The sequence below is a fragment of the Mobula hypostoma genome, chromosome 21 (genome assembly GCF_963921235.1).
Source record: "Mobula hypostoma chromosome 21, sMobHyp1.1, whole genome shotgun sequence".
Lineage (NCBI taxonomy): Eukaryota > Metazoa > Chordata > Chondrichthyes > Myliobatiformes > Myliobatidae > Mobula > Mobula hypostoma.
The window spans coordinates 29,161,943-29,189,288 of NC_086117.1; the positions used below are offsets into that span (position 1 = coordinate 29,161,943).

General features: G+C 40.4%; 1 protein-coding gene across 1 annotated transcript; it reads left to right on the top strand.

Annotated features, from left to right (window-relative positions):
* Positions 1 to 3,029: 3,029 nt before the first annotated feature.
* On the top strand, positions 3,030 to 24,516 carry mymk (myomaker, myoblast fusion factor). The gene is made up of 6 exons (XM_063074170.1): positions 3,030 to 3,151; positions 3,241 to 3,375; positions 3,943 to 4,057; positions 6,998 to 7,146; positions 9,303 to 9,419; positions 24,373 to 24,516. Exons 2-6 carry the CDS (start codon positions 3,241 to 3,243, stop codon positions 24,514 to 24,516), a joined length of 660 nt encoding a protein of 219 aa, XP_062930240.1. The 5' UTR covers positions 3,030 to 3,151.
* The last annotated feature ends 2,830 nt before the right edge of the window (positions 24,517 to 27,346 follow it).

Here is a 27,346-nt window from a genome sequence, read left to right on the forward strand (position 1 = left end):
CTGGCCTATAATTTCCTTTCTTCTGCCCCTCTCCCTTCTTGAAGAGTGGAGAGACATTTGCAATTTTCAAGTTTTCCAGAACCATTCCAGAATCTTGTGATTCTTGAAAGATCTTCAGCCACCTCTTTCAGAAACCTGGCATGTATACCATCTGGTCTAGGTGACTTATCTACCTTCAGACCTTTCAGTTTCCCAAGAACCATCTCTCTAGTAATGGTGACTTCACACACTTAATGACCCCTGACACTTAGAACATCCACCATACTGCTACTGTCTGCCACAGTGAAAAGACTGATGCAAAATACTTATTCAGTTCATCCTCCATTTCCTTGTCTCCCATTACTACCTCTCCAGCATTGTTTTCCAGTGGTCTGATATCCACTGTTGCCTCTCTTTTACACTTTATTTATCTGAAGAAAGTTTTGGTATCCTCTTTAATATTATTGGCTAGCTTAATTCATATTCTATCTTCACCTTCTTAATTACTTTTTTAGTAGCCTTCTGTTGGAATTTAAAAGCTTCCTGATCCCCTAATTTATCGATTAATTTTTGCTCTATTATATGCCCTCTCTATGGCTTTTATGTTAGCTTTGACTTCCCTTGTTAGCCATGGTTGTGTCATCTTGCCTTTAGAATACCTCTTCATCTTTGGAATGCATATATCCTGTGTCTTCCGAATAGCTTCCAGAAGTTCCAGCCATTGCTGCTCTGCGGTATTCCCTTCTTTTCCAATCGATTCTGGCCAACTCCTCTCTGATGCCTCTGTAATTCCCTTTATTCCATTGTAATACTGATACATCTGACTTTAGCTTCTCTTTCTTAAATCTCGGGGTGAATTCAATCATATTATGATCACTTACCCGTAAGGGTTCTTTTATCTTAAGCTCTCTATCAATTTTGGTTCATTGCACAGCATTCAGAATAGCTGATCCTGTCATGGATTCAACCATGAGCTGCTCTAAAAAGCCATCTCATAGGCGTTCTAGAAATTCCCCCTCTTGGAATGCTGCACCAATCTGATTTTTCCAATCTGCCTGCATATTGAAATCCCCCATAACTTTTGTAAGATTGCCCTTTTTGCATGCACTTTCTATCTCCTGTTGTAACTTGCAGACCACATCCTTACTACTGTTTGGGGGTCTGTATATTACTCCCTTCAGGGTCTTTTTACCCTTGCAGTTCCTTAGCTCTATCCACAATGATTCAACCCCCTTTGACCCTATGTCACCTCTTTCTAATGATTTAATTTTATTTTTATCAATAGAGCCTCGCCACCCCTCTGCCTTCCTGCCTAGCCTTTTGATACAATGTGTATCCTTAGACATTAATTTTCTTTCAGCCATGATTCAGTGATGCCTACAATATCATATTTGCTAATCTGTAACTCTGCTACAAATTCATCTACCTTATTCTGTATACTGCACGCATTCAAATATAACACCGTTAATCCTGTATTCACCTTTTTCAATTTTGGTTGATAACATTATTTAGTACTTGAGTAGATGTCTATAGATGAGAGGAAATTGGATACTGTATATAGTATTATACTGTTAGTAAAGCAATGGTTTTGAAGTGTTCTCAGTGGTTCATATTGGAGTGTCAAACAATTGTATTAGATATTTAAAGGGTTAATTTGGAGTAATGGTATTAGAGTTAATAGCATTTTTTAAATTAGTCTTAAACTCTGGCCCACATCCTTGAGCCGTGGTTCAGGCCACACATCTTACCCACATTCCAAGTCTTCCCAAAGCTCTGTTCAGATCCGACTCCTGGTAACATCTGACTGATGATAGCCAAGGTGGAGAAAAAGCATTCAAGAGCTTACATGGTGAACACACAGAAGACCTATAGAAGTGACAGAATTACCTAAACTAAACCCTTGACTGTCCTACCACCCATGGCCTCTTCCATCTGTGGAAGATTACAGTTCCTAGTTTGGCCTCATTAGACAGCTCAGAAATCACAAAACTGAACAGAAAACAAGACATCTTTGATCCCCAAGAGGACTGTCTTCGAGATGTGTTTGAGTAATTAATGTTAGACAGGGTTGATATTCTGCTGAGTGGCATTGGAGAAGCTGCGATACATGTTTGGGGTTGCAATTTTTTAATGCTTCAGTGATTAATATTGGAGAAGGATAAGGAAAAATTCAGAAAAATTATGTAAAATTGAAATAAAACAGAAAAATTTGTAAACTCTTAGCGGGACAGATCATACTTGTGGTGGAAGAAGGTTAATGTTTCAATTAGATGACTCTTTGTCTATAGTAGTATAGTGTTTGGTATGGAGTAGGAGTGGTTGGTATTAGACAAGATGGTATTGGAGTGGTTGGCAATGAATTGGTGGCATTTTACTAGTTAGCCTTGTGATGAATAGTATTGGAGTGTTAATAATTAACATAATAACAAGCGGTTATTACCTGAGTAAAGAAGTTTTAGATTTTTAAGAAACATACACTATGATGCTTAGTGTAAAAGCATTTGGTGTGGTGAAAGCCTGGAAATACATTTGCTGGTATTTATTCTTGTGAACTGCTGTTTGGTATGAGTACCAACCAACTGCAGACAGTTGCTGTTCCAGACAGGTGCTATTCTGAAATGCACTCTTGTGATCATAACTCCCATGAGCTCTTTTAGTGCGTTACATTATTCCTGATTCATCTTTACACAAGAAATCATAATCAATGTTAACTTTTATTGGTGACTTATTTCAAATCTCTTTCTAGGTCAGTTAAAAAATCTTAGATAAATTTAAGAAAGAATTTATGATGTCAAAAGTGCTTCCATTATGCAATCCTGTCTGGAAAGTAGATTTGATTTAATTTTAGATTTTCACATAAAATGTTGTTATTTTTTATTGTTACCAAGACATATTATGCTTTAGAAACCGCATTACCATGGAGTTCTGTGTTAGCACCATGTTAGGGTCTGAATCTTAATGTAGCAGATGCTCAGTGGGATTAAAAACAATGACAAATGTTCTGATGTTTCCAATAAATGAGCCATTGGTTCTCTGGTCCATTTACAGGAGACTTGGTGAGCTGCAGCTGTTAGGCTTCAATGATGTGTTAGAAGGAACTAAGTGCTGGACTTTTAAATTTTAAAGGTCTCCCAGCAGCTGCTTTATAACATTTAGCAACCAGCAGGATAGGGTACGTCTCAACCTATTTGTGCTCAAGAAACTACAACCTTTTAATGATGTATGCTTGCTTTTAATTCTTGATCCTCTTTGGATGTTTAGATGGGAGCTGCGATTGCCAAACTTCTGCTTCCAACTATCAGCAGTCTGGTCTTCCTCCCAATCATTACAATTGCAGCGAAGCGGAGATTCCATATGGAGGCAATGGTTTACTTCTTCACAATGTTTTTCATTGCGGTGAGAAGATATAATTTTTTTTCATTTTTTGTATTTACCCTTAGGGTTTTTCTATTAATAAGTGTTGAATTGTTCCCAAAACTAATAGGCTCACTTTCAAAGTCTCTTCATCTCATGTTCTCGATATTTATTGTTTTTGTTCTTTCGTATTGGCACAGTTTGGTGTCTTTTGCACATTGGTTGTTTGTCCTGTTGAGTGTGGTCTTTCACTGATTTTATTGTGTTTCTCAGATTTAGTGTGGATGTCTGCAAGAAAATTAATCTCAAGAGTTATATATGGTGATATAAATGTACTTTGATAAGAAATTTACTTTGCACTTTGAACTTCGAAGTCCTGTTGCCACTAACAGTTGTGTGCCACAAGTGAATTTTTCTCTGTTTTCTTGACTCTGAGTTGTGAAGGTATGACCAAATGAACATTCAACTTTATTTGACGTCTGGATTTCCCCTCCTGAGCATTACTTGTGTAATTTTTATCCATTCTTTTTCTGGAATGAATCTAACTCCTTCATCTCTTTTATTTAATGCTTATTATGTATTAAATCTGTATCTCTTTCACCTATATAGTTTTTCCACGCTTGTGAAGGTCCTGGGCTGACAATTTTATGTATCATGCGGCATGACATTCTGCAGTATTTCAGCATTTATGGCACAGCCTTATCCATGTGGGTCACTTTATTAGGTATGTGTTATTTGCAAACTCCACCTATAAGAGAATAGACAAAGTAAGTGGCTCTCTTGTCTTAACAGGAGTTCCCCAGCACACACTGTGGCATTGGATAGCAAATACAAAGATACAAATGACTTCACTTTTCCATGAATCTCAATACTGAACAGATCCTGAAGCAAAAACATCTCTGCATATTTAGAAATATTTAAATAAAATCATTGAACTGTATAAGAAAAGATTTCTGTATCCCTGAATGCAGTTTGTATGTACATGTGATGAATATTTCTGAAGTGAGTTCCTGTATCGTTCTTGTATGCTCCTGGTGTGAGTCTGTGTAGATGTGATGAAGGCAGTTTAAGGATAGATAGATATAGCAAATATGTTTTTGAGGAAGTTTGTGTGTTGATATGGAAGTGATTCATCAGCGAGTCTTGAGTTTATGTTGTGAATTTGTTTCTAAAAGGAATTGGTATTTCAACATAATCGTGATGCTGAAGGGAGAGTGTGAATAGAAGTGTTGAAGAGTGTTTGTGAGCATATCTGTCTATACACCTGAAAAAATTTTTGAAGAGGCCTTGTTTAGAAATGATGAAGAAGTTTCTGAAGGAAGATTATCAAGTACATATGCTAGACATGTTTCTCTATAGAGTGTGTGCAGGTATGTACAGTAAATGTGCTTTTGAGTGGTGTTTGTGTGAAGTTATGCTGAATGTATTTTTGAAGGAAGTTCTTGTGTAGATTTCAAACAAGAGAAAGTCTGCAGATGCTGAAAATCCAAGCAACACACACTAAGTGCTGGAGGAACTCAGCAGGTCAGGCAGCATCAATGGAAAAAAGTATAGTCGAAGTCTTGGCCTGAAGCGTCGACTGTACTTTTTTCCATCGATGCTGCCTGGGCTGCTGGGTTCCTCCAGCATTTGTGCCCTGTGTAGATTTGATAGTTTCTGGAGAAAATCTCTGCATAGACATTGACTAAAGTTCAGTTTTTTTTGGTGAATAAATAATTGAATAGTTATATAAATATATAATTTCAAGTACTGTACTGGGTTTGAAAATGAATTTACTTTTTATTCTTAAGACTGGGAGTACTGACGCTGAAGTGCGTTCTTATTAAAACTGATTAGCAGTATTTAGCAGCTTACATGATAAAGATGTCATCAGATATATTAGCCAGAACTGCAGATTTTACGTTGCTTTTTACATTTAGTGTATCATTATTGATGAACGGTCTCTGGGGCAAATATTGTACTGATTGCCCAGTATTTTCTAGTGTCTTTATATTTCAGTCTTTCCTCTCAAAAAAATTGCCTGTTTTAAATTGATATCAATCATAATACCTACTTCTTTTTAAATTATAGGTTAGATAATACAACCAGATTAGGTTAGGTAATAAAGACTATATTTTAAAAAATCTAAATTCAGTTTCTATTCAATGGTGGACTAACTGTCATAGCATTTTTGGTGCTGGCTTAATTCTTGCTAATTAGCTTAATTTTTTTTTCTATGGAGAGCAAACACATTGCTTAGTCCTAGTAATAAGGCTTATGGAATGCCTACTTTTATTAATTGTGCTATTGAGTTCAAAAGTAAGGAGGTGATGTTGGAAATTTATAAAACTCTTGTTAGGCCACATCTGGAGTATTGTGTACATTTCTGGCCTCCCCACGGTAGAAAGGATGTTGAAGCTTTGGGGAGGGTGCAGAAGAGGTTCAGCAGGATGCTGCCTGGTTTAGAGGGCATGTGCTATCACAAGAGGCTGGATAAATTTAGGTTGTTTTCTCTGGAGCTGAGGAGAGATCTGATAGAGGTTTACAAGATTTTGACAGGCACAGATAGAATGGACAGAGAGTGTCTGTTTCCCAGGATTGGAATGTCTAATACCAGAGGCAATCATTGCAAAGTGAGGAGGGCTAGGTTTAAGGGGGATGTGAGGGGTAAGTTTTTTACTCAGAGAGTTGTGTATGCCTGGAATGCATTTCCTGGTGTGGTGGTAGAGGCAAATACAGTAGAGGCTTTTAAGAGATGTTTGGATTGGCACATCGATATAAGGAGGATGGAGGGATATGGACATGGTGTAGGTAGGAGGGATTAGTGCTAGGGTGTTTTTGATTTGCTTTTAGCTGGTTCGTCACAACATTGTGGGCTGAATGGCCTGGTCCTCTGCTGTACACCTCTATATTCAATGTTCTGATAATGTTTTCTGACTTCCTAGCTAGAAAGTGTATCTAATTATTTAATTAAATTTTAATTCAATTAGCACATGGTACTTCTTATTTTACATTAAATCACTTTACAGCACAAAGGAAGGCTATTCAGCTCAAGGAAACACAATCAAGAATAATCCCACGTGAAGAATGGCCCCCAAAGCATGACACAATACATTAGATAATGACCACTTCAGTGGTATAGCTAGAAAAGCAGCAAGTAGTTGAAGATATAGTGATATAGTGATATTTTGCAACTTCATACTTAGGCATTTAGATGGGTACCTGAACAGGAAAGGAGCAGAGAGTATGGGCCTAATCCAGGCAAATGGGATTAGTATTAGTAGGGATCACAGTGAGCAAGGACAAATTGGGACAAAAGACCCATTTCTGTATATACCACAGTGCAATAAAAGTTTTTTTGTAAAGTTTTTTAGGTGATTGGGTGGTTGGTTATATGTGTACTTTTCTCGTTCCAAATAATTCAAAATTGATTCTTCATGGGCGGACAGAGCATATAGAGGGATTAAAATTTCCCAGACACACTGGGTATTTCTCACATAATAGAAAATCTATCAGCTGGTTACCAAGACGTATACGGAAGATTACCTAAAGTATTAATCTTATTATAGTTTAATAATTCTGTGATGCATAATTACCAGTAGTTTTTTCCACTTAACTGCAATTTGTGTGAACCACTAAATAATTATAAAATTTGAAATATTTCTTTTATTTCTTTGCTATTTAGCATTAGCTGAATTTGAGGAACCAAAAAGGTCTACTTTGATTATATTTGGAGTGCTGACAATGTCCGTGCGCATCTATCAAGATCGATGGGGCTATGGAGTTTATTCTGGACCGATTGGAACAGCTGTCTTTATAATAACTATCAAATTTGTATGTAGAATTTATTTTTTTTACGAGTCTTTGTGGCTGTTTCCTTATTCAGATTTTCCCCCTATATTATGCTTCACTAGTTTCATAGGCAGCTCAGAAGCAAGATAATAAAGCAATTATTTTTCTGGCCTTTGGATCCTAGGCTGGCTCTCTTTTTTCTTGGAGAAAAAGTATTGAGGATGACGAGTACAAGATCTTGAAAAGAGTCAGGACTAGTAATTCTACTAATGTGGAAGACCCAGAAGGAAAGGCTATTAAATTGAAATAATCATTAAAAAATAAAATGAGGAACAAAAATTAGAAAATGGTGGAAATAGCACCTGCTGAAAGAAAAATAGTGTTTGCAGTTCTTGCGGAGGACATTTTACATGAACTGACAAAGGGAGAAAAATGTTAGTTTTAAGTTGAAGAGAAGGTAGGGGAGGCATGTGTTAGATAAAAGGAATATATGTGGAGATGGGTTGATTATGGGCAGTCAGGATAACAGAGATGTGTGATGTGTTGCAAATAACAAGTCAAGGTGTACTAATGGAGAAGGAAGAAGGAAACAAGCCCATATCACAGATAGATTATTTACAGCAAAAATGGCCATTTGTGATATAGACAGGGGAAGCAAATTATTGGAAGTGTTGAATTCAGCAGTGTCAAGAAGTCTGCAACATGCCTAGATGATAGATGATCTGCTGGTCCTCAAGTTCATTATAACAGTGCAAGAGGCCACAGACAGAATGGTATGGAGAATTAAAGTGGAAAGCACGGGAAGCTCAGGGTTCCTGTGTCAGTCAGTTTTGATTTTCAAATAAATGAAAATATTTCTGGAAATTCTTATAACTTATGTAAAAATTGCTATCTTTAAATGTTACTTTCTTCATGTCCCATTACAGTAAGAGATCTCAGCTCCCTTACAATTATTGTTTATTAATTAGTTAGGTTACCTGAATTTCTCCCAATGTTTTTCATGGTAGAAAGTAAGTGAGATTGCATTCAATTATGCTCTGACACTCGCTATCTTGGTTAAGGTGCTTAGGAGACCCCCATAGGAAGCTCATTACTGTGATGAATTCAATAAGTAGAGAAATATGAAGAGAATTACATCCACTTGGTGGCGCGTTAACATTTCTAGTGCTTATAGTCAGCAGCTTCTTATGAAATAGGGTGAAAGAAAATCTTAACTACAAACTTTATCTTTTATTAAGTAATCTGTCACATTGCTAATGATCACAAGTGATTATTTGTAAATTTAATCAAGTTTTGCAATTTGGCTACAATTTGATGAAAAAAATTAAATCACACATTATGGTGGTAAAAAAAGGTGTAGTGGTACAAATACACTAGTCACTAAAATTAGCTAAACATAAAAGGAAAGCAAATCATGTGCTAAAAGGGAGAAGCAAAATGTAGACCAGTTGCACTAAATTTGCATCATCCCTTAGTTACGCCATATTTGGAGCAACCTGTACAGGTCTGATTCACCAAATAATAAAATGGATATAGAGACAGATTTATGACACCAAAATTGGTAGATTATAGCAATCAGTAATGAACAGACTAGATCTCTAGTTGAAGAAAAAAATTAAGGGCAATTTAATCAAAATTCTTAAAGTTACACAGGAATTGAGATAGACTAGGCACAGTTATTCTGCTTGTGTCAAAGAGCAAAAGGGAAGGCACCCAACTGAGAAGTTACCAAGAAATAAAATGAGGAACTCTGCAGACTTTTTGAACAGAAAAATGTGGGTGTCACTACTACAGGACATTCTTGATGCAAATAGTAAAGATGTGTTTAAGGAGGGTCCTAGATAACATATAAGGGAAAATTAATTGAAAATGTGCATATAAAATGATTAAAAATGTATATATCTCTAGTGAAGCGTAAATGTCAGATAACTGATTGGCTTGTATGTCATGTTTTTGTGCTGCATATTCTATGAAATTCTATATAACTTCTTGCATATTTTCAAAACTACTCAGAAAGTGAGCAAGAATGTGCTGTTATCACCATTCCAAAAGTAGTGATAGTGGCTGTGAAATGATCATGCTAAGTACAAAGAGTTTGGTGGAAGGATGACACATTTTAATTATTTTACTAAAAGTGCTTGGTTTAAAGGACTTAAATGTGAATTAGGTTGGTGAATGACTGCAGTTTTTACTTTCAGTTGAAGAAAATGAAAGACAAAAAAGGCCTGTACCCAGATAAAAGCATCTACACGCAACAAATCGGCCCTGGCTTCTGCTTTGGTGCACTTGCTTTGATGCTCCGATTCTTCTTTGAGGTATAAGGGACACATTTTAATTTTCAGCTAAAACAATTTGAACAGGAAAAGCTCTGTAATCAGGCACAAGCTGGTTTGTCAAATATATTGATTAAACTAGAGGTATATTACCCAAAAATGTTTTGAATTAAAAATTCCATGATAAGAAACATAAAATACATGAAAACTCTAAGAGTACTAGTACTATGAGCATCTACTAGAGGAACCAAAATGATATTGTATGTCATATGTCTCTAGTATAGAAACCTTCACTGGAGAATTATGAGATTTCTAGAATGCCAGTTATTCAAGTTTGATGAATCGTGAAATGCTGTATATTGAGCTTTTAGGAAAAAGCCTTTTCACTTTCTTCTGATTGATTTCAGATTTGTCTTTTGTTCATTTACTGACAACTTCCCAGTGAATCAATGTGATTAACTCTCATATCAATAGCTTTCTATTAATCAAATAATTGCAAAAAAAGTCTGATTGTTCTTGAATATGCCTTCCCCAATTATTCAACATTCTATATTTGAAAGGACAATCAAGATGTATTATGTTTGAAACATTTAATAATGTTGTACAAGGTTTAAGAGTGAATTCTGAAATGGATAAAATGAGTTGAATTATGGTTAAAAATGTTTTATTAGTTAGGCTAAAGAAAAACAAGGTTCCAGAGTCAAAGGGATTTGTTCTAGAATCCAGCACCCATTACTTGATGAATAAATATTTCTTGAAACTGAATAGCATCAAGTTTGAAGCTATCGTCCTTGGTCTCTGCACAAACCATGTTCCTAAGCCAAGCATGTTTCTCTCCCTGGTAATGGTCTGAAGCTGAGCCAGAGCTTTTGGTATGATGTTTGACTTTAAAATGAGCTGTTAACAACTTGTGCGCAGTATTAATAAGACTTACATTTTTTAACTTTGGAATATCATCCAATTCCATCCTGCCTTGTCCCATTTACTGAAACCGTTAATCACGGCTTTGTATTAACTTTCTGTGAGTTGATACTTCGATGCATCTTATTGGCCTCCCAGTTCCCCCTGCATAAATGGAGTCAACCAAACTTGCATTGCAAGTATCCAAATTTGCATCATCCAACTTGATCGACATTGGTTAACAATTAAACATTTGCTTGATTTGAACATTCTTCTCCTTGCCTTCAATATCTGTCATGGCCTCATCTATCTTCTTCTACCTCCTTTGGTCTACGGAGCTCTGGGAAATCCAATCTACTTCAATTCTAACCTTCTTTGCATTCCTGATTTTAATTATTCCACCTTTAGATTCCCTCTCTAAATCTCTATATTTTGAGATATGCCTTTCTTCCATTAACTTACTTCTTTGATGAGGCTGAAACAGAAGCAGGAAATGCTGCTCAACAGGTCAGGCAGCATCTATGGAAACAAAGAAGCTGAATTAACATTTCAAATTGATGACCTGACATTGACCAACTCTCCATAGCTGAGTATTTCCACCATTTTCCGTTTTATTTCTGATTTCCATATCTGCATTTTTTTGGCTTTTCTGTGACTAAACATTGCTTGTCTGCCATAATATCTCCTTTTGTTTCTCAGTATCAATTTTTTTTTGCTTTTGCTTTTGTGATCTGTCTTGGTATGTAAACTGTCATGAAATGTTTCAATATGCTGAAGGCAGTAAATTAAATATTGTAACTGAGAAGCTCCTCATTTTGGAGTTCTCACATGTGTACAATGATTAATGCATTTAGAAAGAGCGAATCATGAATTGGATCCAGCTGCTCCATATAGACATCTGTGGTGCAAATTAATGGTGGGAAACAACTCCCCCATCAGGTCTGGAGTCAGGCAGGATTGCCACTTGCTCATGACTTGTTTGTGTGTTAAAGCTATCAGGAGTGACGAGAGAATAAGAGGGATGATGTTGCCAGCAGTGGAGGGTCCCATCATCCTTTGCACAGATCCGAGGTCAGTTTGCAGATTCATCAGCATCTGCGACCAGTTTGAGTTGGCATTAGAAGCCATAGTTAACCTCATTAAGAATGAGGCCATACTGTTCAGTATCTGGTCTGATTGATCTAGTGTCCCTTTCACTGCCAGGTCTGATTACCTGAAGATGCTGGGGATATGGTTTAAAGGTGCCGAGCTGTGCAACAGGATTTGGCTTGAGCGGAATGGGAACATAAAACAGAAATTGTGACTATGGGGTGTTTGCTCCTTCTCAATAACTGAGAAGAACCTGGTCATTAGGTAGGAGGTGCTCTTGGGACTGCAGTATTTGGCACAGATGTGTCCCATGCCCCACTCCTCCAGCTTGGAAATCACCTGGGCTGTCTTTCAGTTCATCTGGGAATCCAAGATGGAGTGAATCAGATGAGTCATAATGCACAAGTCCTGGACAACAGGTGGAAAAATGTATGCAATGTCATCCTCACCCTGATGACCATGTTCCTGTGTGGCTGCAACAGGCTGTGTGTGAAACCTATGAACCAAGTACAACTACATGCCAGGTGTACCAGGTGTTGTGAATGATAGGTCTGGCTCCATTGGCGCAACACCTCAGTCAGCTATTCTTCATGGAAAAGTTCTTCGGGACCAATATCTATAATTTTAAAATTTCTAAAATATGAAACAAATGAGAGAATATTACTTTTCTTTAGAATTCAATTGAGGGAAAAGGAGTTGTCTGGGCTTTCATTTTAAGATCCTGGTGGGAGGTAGTTGATATAGTATTAGAACTGGAACTGGTTTGATGAGGATAATAATGAGATCCAGGAGCCAATTAACTGAAAATGCAAGGCATTCATAGATCGGACGTTCCAGAGTGCCTTAGGGGAAGAGAAACAGCTCCATGGACACCTTAAGGCAGACATTCAACAGAAAATTTTATCTAAAGAACAGGGGATAGTTGGAAAGAATGCAGAAAGCCCAGTAATTTGCTGACTGTCATATACGCTCAGAATTTTCAACACAGTCAAGGTCATCCATCATTCAGACACCCAAGGTCCCAGTGCATGGACAGAATAGAACCAAGAATCAAAGACAGAAAGGCACACAGTGACTACTGAAAGGAATACCTTAAAGGCTTGATCATTTTGGACTCTGCCGTTGATATTCATGTCTTTGAACCCATCTCACAGCAGTCTATTTGATCCAACTTTGCCATCACTTCTGGTCAACAAGAAGCTGAAAAGGCCTTATGCTAACTGAAAAGCAATAAGTTCTGAGGAACATACAGTATAGTATCACTGTTGAAGTTCTAAAGCTTACTAATAAGAATTTTCTGTCGTAGTTCAATAAACTTATTGCCTATATCTAGTGTAATGATCTGGGAAAGGTTTCATTGCTAATGTAATGGTTTCTGTGTAGTGCAGTGTTTGAGTTATGACTAGAGATAACGGAGGCTTTGGAATGTGCATTGGCCAATGAGGAGAGGTGTTTTTTCTTATGTGTCTGAGAGAAGGTTTTGTGGTCTTTTGTTCAACGACGCCCGGGTGGGGGGGGGCGCGGAATCCATGGAGAATGTTCTCCCATTATCGACTCCCGACCCCATTCCAAGTCCATTCCATCCTGCAGTCTAGGGCCCTGTTCTGGCATCTTCACTCTCTATCTTCTGCTGAACAAATAGCAAACAATTAAACAATTGAGCTTTATAATTCTTTATTTGCCTATAGGGTTAGTAAACAAAACAAAAAAAAAGGGCCCATTTTCATGAAACAGTCTAATGCACATGTTGGAGCTCACTGTTTTCCCATCTGTTCATTCTCTATCGATTTACCCCGGGCATCATCAATTCCCAACCCCATTCCAAGTCCACTCCATCCTACAGTCTACGATTTCCCTGTTCTGTTATCTTCTCTCTCCATCTTTCGCCGAACAAAAGACTGTGAAGCCTTCCCTCAGGCATACAAGAAAGAAAAACACCTCCCCTCATTGGCCTGCGCACATTCCAAAGCCCCCGTTATCTCTAGTCATAACCCAAACACTGCGCTACAGAGAAACCATTACATTAGCAGTGAAACCTTTCCCAGGTCGTTACACTAGGAAGTGGGGGGCGGGGGGTGCGGCGGGGAGGCAAAGAGCTGTTGTAATCCTAAATTTCTTAGGGAACAGAGATAAAGCCAACTGCGGTGATTACAGGGTGATCTCCCTACTATCTTGCACAGGGAAAGTCATTAGTAGGGTCTTTCTAAACTATTCTACCAATAGTAAAGAAGCTCCTCTAATATTAATATATTCCATACATCTAGTAACACTGGGGATGGGATCTTCACTATGTAACTACTTCAGGCCAAACATGGAGAACAGAACCATGATCTTCTTTGATCTATTTAAAGTCTTTGACTTCGGAGGGACTGCTCAACTTTTGGCTGCTTGCAGATATTTATCTTGCTCTTATGTTTGTTTCATCGTAGTGCAGAAGCCTTGATAGATAGATAGATAGATATATTGATCCCGAGGGAAATTGGGTTTTGTTACAGCCGTACCAACCAAGAATAGAGCATAAATATAGCAATACAAAAACCACAAACAATCAAACAACAAAATGCAAACTATGCCAGATGGAAATAAGTCCAGGACCAGCCTATTGGCTCAGGGTGTCTGACCCTCCATGGGAGGAGCTGCAAAGTTCAATGGCCACAGGCAGGGACAACCTCCCGTGACACCCAGTGTTGTATCTCGGTGGAATATGTCCGGAGTCCAACAGCAATGGCTGGATCCTAACTAAGAGAAATTAGGGATAGTATTAATTCCAAAGAAGAAGCATAAAATTAGCCAGAGAAAGTGGCTCACCTGAGGACTGGGAGAAATTCAGAGTTCAGCAGAGGAGGACAAAGGGCTTAATTAGGAAGGGGAAAAAAGATTATGAGAGAAAACTGGCAGGGAACATAAAAACGGACTGTAAAAGCTTTTATAGATATGTAAAAAGGAAAAGACTGGTAAAGACAAATGTAGGTCCCCTGCAGACAGAAACAGGTGAATTGATTATGGGGAGCAAGGACATGGCAGACCAATTGAATAATTACTTTGGTTCTGTCTTCACTAAGGAGGACATAAATAATCTTCCAGAAATAGTAGGGGACAGAGGGTCCAGTGAGATGGAGGAACTGAGCGAAATACATGTTAGTAGGGAAGTGGTGTTAAGTAAATTGAAGGGATTGAAGGCAGATAAATCCCCAGGGCCAGATGGTCTGCATCCTAGAGTGCTTAAGGAAGTAGCCCAAGAAATAGTGGATGCATTAGTGATAATTTTTCAAAACTCGTTAGATTCTGGACTAGTTCCTGAGGATTGGAGGGTGGCTAATGTAACCCCACTTTTTAAAAAAGGAGGGAGAGAGAAACCGGGGAATTATAGACCGGTTAGCCTAACGTCGGTGGTGGGGAAACTGCTGGAGTCAGTTATCAAGGATGTGATAACAGCACGTTTGGAAAGCGGTGAAGTCATCGGACAAAGTCAGCATGGATTTGTGAAAGGAAAATCATGTCAGACGAATCTCATAGAATTTTTTGAGGATGTAACCAGTAGAGTGGATAGGGGAGAACCAGTGGATGTGGTATATTTGGATTTTCAAAAGGCTTTTGACAAGGTCCCACACAGGAGATTAGTGTGCAAACTTAAAGCACACGGTATTGGGGGTAAGGTATTGGTGTGGGTGGAGAATTGGTTAGCAGACAGGAAGCAAAGAGTGGGAATAAACGGGACCTTTTCAGAATGGCAGGCGGTGACTAGTGGGGTACCGCAAGGCTCAGTGCTGGGACCCCAGTTGTTTACAATATATATTAATGACTTGCATGAGGGAATTGAATGCAGCATCTCCAAGTTTGCGGATGACAGGAAGCTGGGTGGCAGTGTTAGCTGTGAGGAGGATGCTAAGAGGATGCAGGGTGACTTGGATAGGTTGGGTGAGTGGGCAAATTCATGGCAGATGCAATTTAATGTGGATAAATGTGAAGTTATCCACTTTGGTGGCAAAAATAGGAAAACAGATTATTATCTGAATGGTGGCCGATTAGGAAAAGGGGAGGTGCAACGAGACCTGGGTGTCATTATACACCAGTCATTGAAAGTGGGCATGCAGGTACAGCAGGCGGTGAAAAAGGCGAATGGTATGCTGGCATTTATAGCAAGAGGATTCGAGAACAGGAGCAGGGAGGTACTACTGCAGTTGTACAAGGCCTTGGTGAGACCACACCTGGAGTATTGTGTGCAGTTTTGGTCCCCTAATCTGAGGAAAGACATCCTTGCCTTAGAGGGAGTACAAAGAAGGTTCACCAGATTGATTCCTGGGATGGCAGGACTTTCATATGAAGAAAGACTGGATGAACTGGGCTTGTACTCGTTGGAATTTAGAAGATTGAGGGGGGATCTGATTGAAACGTATAAGATCCTAAAGGGATTGGACAGGCTAGATGCAGGAAGATTGTTCCCGATGTTGGGGAAGTCCAGAACGAGGGGCCACAGTTTGAGGATAGAGGAGAAGCCTTTTAGGACCGCGATTAGGAAAAACTTCTTCACACAGAGAGTGGTGAATCTGTGGAATTCTCTGCCACAGGAAACAGTTGAGGCCAGTTCATTAGCTATATTTAAGAGGGAGTTAGATATGGCCCTTGTGGCTACGGGGGTCAGGGGGTATGGAGGGAAGGCTGGGGCGGGGTTCTGAGTTGGATGATCAGCCATGATCATAATAAATGGCGGTGCAGGCTCGAAGGGCCGAATGGCCTACTCCTGCACCTATTTTCTATGTTTCTAATGGTTCCCAAACAGAGCCAAATTCAATGAAGACCAGTGTTAAGCAAGGTTACATCAATCGATTTTTAAAATCTTTTTTCCCTTTCTGCTGAATCTAGATTTCAACAAGCTTCTTGCTGAAGTATAGCCAATCCACAGGACTGACTGGAAACTCTTCAATTTCTGTTGCCCATATTCCAGAAACAAGGTCCAAACTCAGTAGATGAGCTGCAGTACACAAATAATAATTAAGTTTGTGTACAAGGGGGCTAAGATTCAAGTCATCTTCGCTTTGTTCAACCAAGCACATGAGGGGATGGGCCTTATGTTTACACTCATGTTGATCTTTGTCACCACTCCTGCATTGTTGCCCCGATGCTCCACTTGATGATTCCGGAGTGATTTCACTCGTTTTACAATCATGACTGCAAATGTTGTTGCTCTCAAGCTCTCTGAATTCTGGCAGGAACATGCTGCTGTGTGGTTCGCCCAGGCAGAGACCCAGTTCACAGTGCGGGGAATCTCACAAGATGACATGCAATATTACTATGTCATCGCAGCGTTAGACAGCTCTATGGTGACCATAGCGATAAGCATCCTACACACCCTCTGGAAGTTGGCAGGTATGAGACTCTTAAGCAACTCTTTCTAGAAATTTTCAAACTTTCCAAGTCTGTGTGCGTCTGTTGGCTCCTCTCACTGCTCGGCTTAGGCGACTCCAAGCTGCCAGAGTTGATGGACCACATGTTGTCCCTCCTTGGTGGACATCAGATGTGTTTCATCTTCAGAGAGCTTCTTCTGCAAAAACTATCAGGCGAGGTGCAGTCGGCTGTGGCTGGATTTCTCCTCAAAGGAGAGAGGCTGACAAGGTGTTTTCACTCATCAAGAGGGCCTGTGTGACCATGCAGCTGGACAACTTCGCCGCCTCGCCACCACCTGAATATGCAACAGTCGCTGCAGCTCAACAATGGTCTCCTGCCCTGTATTTCTACCGTGTGAGGTTTGGGCCAAGAGCTAAGAGGTGCTGCCCACCCTGTGGGTTCAAGGAATCGGGAAGCGGAACAGCCGGCGCCCAGTTAGCTGCTATGGGCATCAGCAGGTCAGGCAGTTTGTTGTTCATTACAGATTCTCTTTCCGGGTGCCATTTCCTCTATGACACGGACGCTCAGGTGAGCATACTGCCTGCGTCCAAATTGGACATACGAGCAAGGGGATATGGACCATCTCTCAAAGCTGCGAATGGCAGCGCCATCTGGACTTTTGGTAAATGAGAGATGGCATTGTGCTTTGGCAGGCAGAAGTTCCACTGGAATTTTGTGTAGGCAGCGGTGTCTACACTCTTGCTGGGGGCTGACTTCCTCTGCACCAACAGCCTTCTCATTGATGTCCAGAACTGGCGCCTCGTCAACGCAAAGATATTCTACTCCCTCTCTGACACACACAGCTCCACTGTCACTTCAAAGTTGTCCAGTACTCTTTCTGCTTCCGATGACTTCCTCCGCCTTCTTACTGAGTTCCCGGACCTGACCAAGCTCATCTTCACTTCCTCCGGCACTGAACACAGGGTGGAATGCCACATTCTCACCACCGGCTCACCCATTCATGCCAGTGCCAGGCGTTTCGACCCGGAGAAGCTAGCCATCACCAAGGCTGGGTTTGACGCCATGGAGTGCCCCGACATCATCAAGCGGCCCAGCAGTCCATGGGCTTCCCCTCTTTACATGGTGCAAAAGCTTGGGGGCGGGTGGTGTCCATGCGATGATTACCACTGCCTCAACGACGCCACAACCCCTGACTGATACCTGATCCTGCACATCCAGGATTTCTCTGCCCGCCTGGCAGGGAAAATTATTTTCTTGAAGGTGGACCTCACTCGTGGTTATCACCAGGTTCCTGTCCTCCCTAATAACATCCCTAAAACCGCTGTTAATACACCATTTGGTTTGTCTGAGTTCCTTCGAATGCCATTCGGGGTGAAGAATGCGGCCCAGACCTTTCAGTGCCTGATGGACAGTGTTCTCAGGGATATGCCATTCCTGTTTGTTTACCTAGATGATATTTTGGTGACCAACTGTTGCAGAGATGAACATCCCTTACACTTGAGAACCCTTTTTGAATGCCTTAGTCAAAAACGACTTATCGTGGACGGTCCTATCGTCAACCCGGTGAAATGCCAGTTTGGACATGGTTGATTTCCTCAGACACTGCGTGAATGCAGCAGGGGTAGTTCCCTGCCAGCTAAAGTTGAGGCTGTTAACCGCTTTCCTCAGCCAGTCACCGTTAAGGTCTTGCAGCAGTTTTTGGGCATGGTGAACGTATATCACCATTTTGTTGTCAAAGTGGCTCAGCTCATGCGTTCCCTTTACGAGGCTCTTAAGGATAAAGTGGCTGAGTACATCATGGACTGGATGGAGGAAAGGTCCAAGGCATTCTCAGACTCTAAGCAGGCATTGTCTAACGCAATGCTGCTAGCGCACCCTCTCCGAGATGTGCCAATTGCTCTCACCATGGACGGATTGGATTGCGCAGTCAGCACGGTGCATGAGCAGTTAGTCAATGGTATTTGGCAGCCTCTCGCTTTTTTTAGCCATCAGTTTTACCCCTGTGAGCGCAAGTACGGCACGTTTGACTGTTAGTTTCTGTTCTTGATAGTGCGGCATTTTCATTTACTCCTAAAGGGCCATCTGTTTACAGCTTTTGTGGATCATAAACCTCTACCATTCACCATGACTAAGGTCTCTGAACCTTGGTCTGCTCGACAGCAGTGCCATCTTTCTTATATTTCACAGTTCAGTACGGATATCCAGCATGTTGTGGGGAAGCATAACCTTGTGGCTGACTGCCTTTCCCGGTTCTTCACTGGTGCTGTCCATTTGGGCGTGGACTACGCTCAGATGGCAGCAGGCCAGGTTTTGGATCCGAACATGCAGGCGCTGCCTTCGACAGATACAGGGTTGAAGTTGGTGGACATTAATTTCAGTGACAGTGGCATTTCACTACTGCGTGATGTGTCAACAGGGCAACCCAGGCCAGTTGTGCTAGTGAGTTTACTCAGCTGGGCCAGAGGGTGTCACAGAAATTGGTGACAGAAACGTTTGTGACTTGGGCTTAAGAAAGATGTCAGGGACTGCACTAGTGTTTGTTTGGCATGTCAACGTGCAAAGTTGCATCAATACAGCAAGGCTCCTTTGGCTCCTTTGGCTCCTTTGGCTCCTTTGGTGGCCCTTGAGTGGCATTTTGACCACATGAATGTGGATTTGTTGGCCCGTTGCTCCCATCCCGTGAGTTTACTCACCTCCTTACCATCAATGAGAGGACCACACATTGGCCAGAGGCAGTGCCATGCTCATCCATTTCAGCGTTCATTGGCTTGTGGATTGCTTGATCTGGCGTCCTTTTGGATATCTCTTCAGATCGAGGGATGCAGTTTATGTTCGAGCTTTGGTGTGTGGTTGCCTGTGATTTGGGTGTCAGACTTCACCAGACCACGGCTTATCACCCCCAGGCCAATGGTCTGTGCAAGTGGTTCCACCGTTCAATGAAAGCTACTCTCCATGCATGCTCCAGTGCTGGTTGCTGGCTAGACAGTCTGCCATGGGTCATCTTGGGCCTGAACCTTCAATCCTGTTCTGCAGAACTCATTTTTGGGCAACCCCTGCGGGTGTCAGGGCAGCTTCTTCCGACATCCACGGTCCCACGGTCTGCTTCACAGCAGCAGTCGGCTTTTATAGACAGCGTCAAAACCTTAGCTCCAGTGCCCACAACACAGCATGGCCTGCCATGGTTGCACCTATTGCTGGGTCTGCAGGAGGTGAAATATGTGTTTGTGTGTCATGATGGACATTGGGGTCCCCTGCGGCTACATTATGAAGGCCCATTCCACGTGTTGAAAGTGGAGGATAAATTTCTTATGCTGGATTTTGGAGATACCCCACACAGTGTTTCTGTGGATCATCTCTGGCTGGCCCATAGACTGTCCAGTGGAAATGGCAAAGCCCCCATGGAGGGGCCGGCCTCCCACCTCTAGACCTTCTGACATAGACTGTTCTTACTCCCCGGCACCTGTCCATGAAGGCAGAAGTAGGTTCAGCTGAGTTTTGTGGGCCCCTGCTCATTTGACTTTGTCTGCTAAGGTGAATTCTGGGGGAGGGGGACATGTGTAGGGACTCCTTAATTTCATTAGACTGTTAGACTGAATTGACCCAGACTGTTAAGAGTTAAATTCACCATGTGTGTTATGTGTTACGTTTTAAGTCTTTACATTTTGGGGGTGGGTTTTTCCTTTTTTATATATATATATATGTTGTTGTTCATCCTTCGTAGTCGAAGACGACCATGGCTTCAAAGTCAAATGAGAGATTGGTGGCTGTGGGTCCGGAGGTGACTGATGAGGCCAGTCTGGGCCCTGAAGGCTCGCCCACATGTGGGACACAAGTGGGTGGGTGCTGTCGTGGCAGTGGATGCTGCTCGGGCCTTGCGCACAGCACGCTTTTGTTGCACCTCGATGATGCGCCTGACTTCAGCTGCACGGGCTCCTGTGGTGATCTTGCTGCGCCAAGCTGGACGGTCGAGGGCAAGCGTCTCCCACGTGTTGATGTCGACACCCAGGCCTTTGAGGGACGCTTTGAGGCAGTCTTTGTAACGTTTCTTCTGCCCCCCGACTGAGCGCTTGCCCTGACACAGTTCCCCGTACAGCAGCTGCTTAGGCAATCGGCTGTCTGGCATTCTGACCACATGTCCAGCCCACCTGGCTTGGGCTTTCAGCAGGAGGGTGTAGACGCTGCAGAGCCCAGCTCGTTCCAGGATTTCCGTGTCGGAGACTTTGTCCTGCCACCTGATGTGGAGGAGTCTGCGGAGACACACACACACACACACACACACATGATGTTGCCATTTGTTGGCGGGGTTCAGTAAAGTGTACGTTAGACTACACTCGTGTCGATCTTTGTTGCCACTCTTATAACGGACCACTTCTCATATCTCAGGAGTTACCTGTTAGTGAAGGCAGACATCCATGATGAAATTCACTGTCACCTTCAGTGTGCGAGCATGGCACGTACCATAGTAGCATAGCAGCTAGTGTGACACTATTACAGTTTGGGGTGTTGGTGTTCGGAGTTCAATTCCAACATCATCTGTAAGAAGTCCGTATGTCCTCTCCATGGAATGTGTGGGGTTTTCTGGGTCCTCTGGTTTCCTCCCACAGTTGAAAGATGTACTGGTTAGTAGGTTAATTGGTCTTTGCAAATTGTCCTGTGATTAGGCTAGAGTAAAAGCAGGTGTTTGTGGGCACTGTGGCTGAAAGGGCCAGAGGGTCATACACTGTGCTGTATCTAAATAAAATAAAAATAAAAATAAAAGTTGAGGAAATGTGCATTTGAAAGTCAAGATCTCATATTTGGCTCAAGGTATATGGTTTGCTGGACAGCAGTGATCCCTATCTGATAGACCCAATGGATGAGCATATTAAGTTAGTGTGGTGTGTGTCTCACGTTGAGCACTGCAGACTGCAGTCTGGTAACAAACATAGGGAATCTGCTACAGGTGCTTACCATAAGGCCGTGACTAGCACATCTGCAGTACCTCAGAGAGTTCGATAAAAATCACGATTGTGATGCTGTTTTGTGACAATGTTCATATGGATGAACAGTGACATGGTAAGTTGCTGTCAGGCCACCTTCATTGAAGATATGGAGAATGGAGCAGTTCAGCTCCAAGTCCTGCTGGAAGTTTGTGTAGAGCTACGCCATGATTTTCACCCTGAACATTATACATACTTTCTTTTTAACTGAGGGATTTGCTTCAGTCTCATCACTTAATGAATACTGGTTTCAGGTGACACATCTCCTTTTGAGGTACAGGCAAAGTCCACACCAAGTCTTCCTATGTCTATACAGTCTCACATTGATCTCTGCCAGTGAGAAGGGGACTCAAGTGAATACAGATCTGCCTTCCAACAGCCAGATTGCAAATACAGAGGGAATCAGCAATGCACCACTGGAATACTGAAATGCACATACAAGATGTGAAATGTGAAAAGCATTCAGGTTCAGACACAAATGTTATGATTTTGTATTATTTAGCAATGTTGTAATTGGAGATTAATATGAACACACTGGCACTATTCAATGATTCCTTATTTGAGAGAAGTGGTGTTCCTCATCATATGAAGATAACTGTCATATTTCACATTGTTTCACCTGAAAAGCTTATTAATAGAATGTTGCTAGACAGTTGTTGAGTAAGATTTTCAGCATCCAAATATTGGAGCAAAAACACCATATTTGTTTTAGCACATTCTGGAAGATGTTTGTACAACCTGCTTTGAGTAAAGTTGCCCAATCAGGATATCCCTTGAAATAATAGTAAAAGCAACAAAGTGGGACAATGTGTTCCTGTTCCACAACAAACATACATAGCACTTTTAAGCTGCAGTTTACAGTGGTATATGAGGAAATGGGTGTAACATTAATAGTCACATCATTAGGAGAATACCTGATGCTACAAAAATGTTAGATGTGCTAATATTACAAGTATGGGAATTGCCCTGTTTTATGTTGAATGTTATTTCACAGGGAAATCATCACTAAATCAATTTTTGTGCAGGTTAGCACACAGCTGAAGACATGGAACTTAACCATTTATTTGCCACTGGCAGAATTCAACCCCTTTGATAATTCAGTTGCATATGAAGGTGTGCTTGTGGTGTGGACACTACTTGAAGCACCCAAAAGCTGTATATTATGGAGAGTAATTTCTCACTTACAATTTGCACTCAGTGGCCACTTTATTAGGTACCTCTTGTACCTAATAAAGTATCCACTGAGTGTATATTTTGATCTTCTGCTGCTGCAGCTCATCCAGTTCAAGGTTTGACACGTTCTGCATTCAGAGATGCTCTTCTGCACATCACTATTATAGCATGTGGTTACTTGAGTTACTGTCTGTCAGCTTGAACCAGTCTGGCTACTCTGGCCATTCTCCTCTAACCTCTCTCAATTAACAAGGCTTTTTCACCCACTACCACTCATTGGGTGTTTTTTCTTGTTTTTTGCACCATTGTCTGTAAACACAAGAGACTGTGGTGCATGAAAGTCCCAGGAGATCAACAATTTCTGAGATACTCGAACCACCCCATCTGGCACCATCAAACATTCCATGGTCAAAGTTACTGAGATCATATTTCTTCCCTATTCTGATGCTTGCTCTGAACAACAACTGAACCTCTTGATCATGTTTGCATGATTTTATGCATTGAGTTGTTACCACATGACTGACCGATTATTTATTTGCATTAATGTGCAGATGTGGAGATGTACCCAATAAAGTGGCCACTAGGTGTATAGTGGTTATACTCTGTCAATTATGCACTTAGGCTTACAGTACATCATTTAAAAATGGTGAAAGACAAGAATCGCAGAAATGTGGTAAACCGAAAGGAAGATTTACAATGCAGTCAGTTGACCAGACAAAGGCATTAAAACTAATACTGTACAGTGAAATAGTAAAGTATGTTTTGGTAAGGAGAACAAGAAATGGAAGACAAAATAAATGATACAAATTTGAAAGAGTTTCAAAGCAGGAAAGTTACGCTAAACCTTCATGAAGTTGTACAGGAGCCCAGTTGGAGCACTCTGTTTCATTCTGCATACCAACCTTCATAAAACATGTCAGGACAGAGGAGGTGAATGAGAGTGGAACTAAGGATGATTATCTTAATTTATATGAATAAAATGGAAAGGCTAGAGTTGTTCTCCCTGGATCAGCAGAGGATTTTTGATATAAATCTTAAAGTTATTGAATTGTCTTAATAGAGTAAATTAAAAGCAATTGTCAACTGGTAGAAGCATCGGTAACGTGAGAACATAAGTTTGTGGTGATTGGCAAGGGAACCAAAGGTGACATGAGGAAATGTATTTCAGACAGTAAGTTACTATACTTTTTAAATGCTCTGAAAAGGTAATAAAAATAGTTTCAACAGTAATTTTGAAAGGATTATTGGATAAATATTTAAACAGCTATTTGCAGGGCTACAGTGAAAGTTCAGAAGTATGGAACTAACTGAATAGCTCTATCAAAGATCCAGCTCATGTATAATACACCAAATGTTACCTTTATGCATTGAATAATTCAAAGAACGGTCTTAATAAATGCAACTTCTGATAAATAGAGCTAAATTAATTAGTGTTTGCTGATTTTGTATGACATTGGGAAGTATTTCCCCAGGGTAATTGACGCAGACTTCCTCTTTTCTCTTCATAGGAGTGGGATTACAGTTATGTACACAGCTTCTACCATTGTAGCCTGGCTGCTTCTTTTATTTTACTTCTCCCGAAGATGAACTCTCAAGCAGGAAATGCAGGAAATCCGGTAAAACTGAGTTGCTGCACTCTCTGCTGTGTTTGAAAATGGTAAAGATCCTGTCTCCCATCATAGTATTATATTTCTATGCTGCATTCCTTTTTTTTTGGAATTCCTCAGTAAATGCACTAGTGATACAAATATGAATTCTGCTTCATAGCTCCAAATAGATTTGAAACGTCCAAAATATATCTTATGAAATCATTCATTATATGGCAATATCAACTGAACTTGTTATTCAAATGAATAATTATAAAAATATGGTGGTATAAATTGAAGTTTAAAAATAACATGATCAATCATGGGAAAGGGAAAACAGAAGGAAAGCAATAAATATGTGAAAGAGTGAACTTTCTTCTTTCCAAAACTATTATGTTACCGTGAGCATATCTCAAATCTTCCCTAAGAAGTTCTCCACAGGTCCAGTTGGTACTTGTACCATTTGATTTGATGAAAAAGTTCAACCCCTGTTCTCTGCCAGGTAGAAATAAGCATTAGGGAAGGAGATGTTGAACTATTTCATGCTCAAATTATCTATCCATTGATGCACTGCTGAAAGGGACTTAGGTAATTGGATGTTGACATTAATACAATTGGCTGTGTTGGGTTAGGGAGGGGAACACTGGCCCGAGTTCATAATCATCATCTTATTAGTGATATGTGGATGGATGAATTCAGGATTGGGATTGACTTCCGTGGTTTCCATTTTTGAAATGGAATAGTCTCCTAAGAGTCACTGTCTAGACATATTGATGGCCTATTAGACTGGATTTATTGTGCAGAAACAGGTTATTCAATCAGGTGATCTATGGAGAATTTTTGTTCCTGCCGCAAACCACATTTGATCCTATCAGTATTTTCTTTTCTTTCTCCCTCATATACAATATATTGTCTTAATCTGTATATTCACCTGGAATAAAGGAGAAATAATAGATGGAATAAAAATTAAGTTCCAATCTATAGAATAAATCCTTGATTAGTTTGGCATAGAGTTGGAAGTATACATAACAAGTTAGAATGAACTCAAAGCTAAAAACTATTGGCAACCACCTAGTGAATAAAACTGCACATATGAAGGTTTTTGATTGTTTAATAGTATGGTACATCTCAGTGTTGTATATCCTGACTTGGAGACATGTTTAATTTATACCATTGAAGATTTCGGAGTTCTTGTGGATTTTAGATTTGATCCTCAAACATGGATCTACTTGCACACGAGTGAATATAAGAATGTTTTCTGTCAATGCTTTACTTTAAAGTTAATTCCCTAACTCAGGAGATCAATGTTGAAGGGCAATTTTATGTGAACTATTTTGTTTATTGAGCATATCTTTTGAGGCAATCATATTCCTTATCTTTTGATGGACATTAAATTAGTTGGGAACCTACTTTGCAATCATTCTTTGATGACGCTCTCGTTGGCTGTCCTTTGGGCACTCACATTGAGTTCAATCATTAACTGGTTCAGGTGCCACCCACATTAAACTTGACATTTGATGGACGTACACATAATTCCTTTTGGAATGGTTTCATTCAATCATCTTCAAAACATCTGGCAAAAGATTAGCAAAGCACAAAGTAGAGAGGTGGGACATTCCTTGAAATTATAACAGTATCAGAAGAATGCCACAAAAACTCTCTATGATGTTTTTCAGCACAAGGTTCACTTAGATTTGCATTGTAATATTTTATGATTTTATAATCCTGTGTTCTTTTGATTTTTGTGACTGGACAAGAATATAGTTGAGTTTTTCATTACTTCAGATCTCTTTTAACCTGTTTTGTAGCTCTGCTCATTATTAAATCTTCCTTTTCTGTCAATACATTGTAATTTGTACTTAATGGGGCTTGAATTTCATTTGCCAAATTTCTACCCACTTGCAATAATCTATCATCACTGACATAATGGAACAAATTAGATGAAAAAAATCAAGCCTATTCTGAACAGCCACTTTCTGTCTGTATAGTGCTATTGTACATCAGTATATCCAATTTGCTGTTTTAAGGTGCAGCTGCAGTAGCTCTTGTATTGGTGGCATAAACATGCAGTCAGTCATGATCTGGAGAGATTGTACAGCCAGATCCCTGATGCTGGAGAGAGAGAACTTTGGCATTGAACATCTCATTCTCACCTAGTCTTGGTCTGCATGGATTTTGTGGTGCTGAGTCCAGGAACAGAAGATGTGCTGTCTCTTTTGCCTGTCAAACTTCACCACCAAGAGAAAACTCTGAGCAACAATGAAAAATCCTGACAATATGGCTATTTGTATGTTCTCTCTACTACCTCAAACCAAACGTGTCCAACATGAATCAGATGAGATATTAAGCTACTTAGCTGAATATTTTTGTAGTTGAAGGTATGTGGTGTAATCATGGAAATGTGTGGTCTAAATCATCCATCTCTACATTCATATAAATTAAAGTCAATAGAAGTACTGAACAGAGAAATCATGTTGAAGACATTAATCTCAATAATCTGAATTACAATTCATTCTTATAATATTTTAAGTTGTTGTCCTAAGAGCACAGCTGTATTTTAGATCTGCTCATTGATCTGTGTTTTAGCATAGGGCCGAAGAAAATGGAGATAGTGGAAGAGAGGAGGACGTAGGGGCACACTTTTAAGTAAGGATGAAGAAAGGAGAATGTTATGGATAGAGTGGATTGGGAAGCAGTATGAGGAGGGAGTGGGGGAGGAATGCAGAAGTAAGCATTTTCCATCCCCTCAACATGTTTTTGCTAATTTTTGAGATGCATTGTCAGATCTGCTGTTAGGCAGCAGATTGGGCCATCAACTCCCATGAAATGTGAACAAAGAGTTTTGGTACTTCTAGAAACTTTTTCCAGAGGTCAATGTACCAGTTCCTGTCAGTGA

Bases quoted from the DNA above. Each gene is read 5' to 3' on its own strand.
- mymk (XM_063074170.1), top strand. From the start codon at position 3,241: ATGGGAGCTGCGATTGCCAAACTTCTGCTTCCAACTATCAGCAGTCTG. The intron at 4,058-6,997 runs GTATGTGTTATT...TTTGCTATTTAG, and splicing joins CATGTGGGTCACTTTATTAG to CATTAGCTGAATTTGAGGAA. The intron at 7,147-9,302 runs GTATGTAGAATT...TTTTACTTTCAG, and splicing joins TTATAATAACTATCAAATTT to TTGAAGAAAATGAAAGACAA.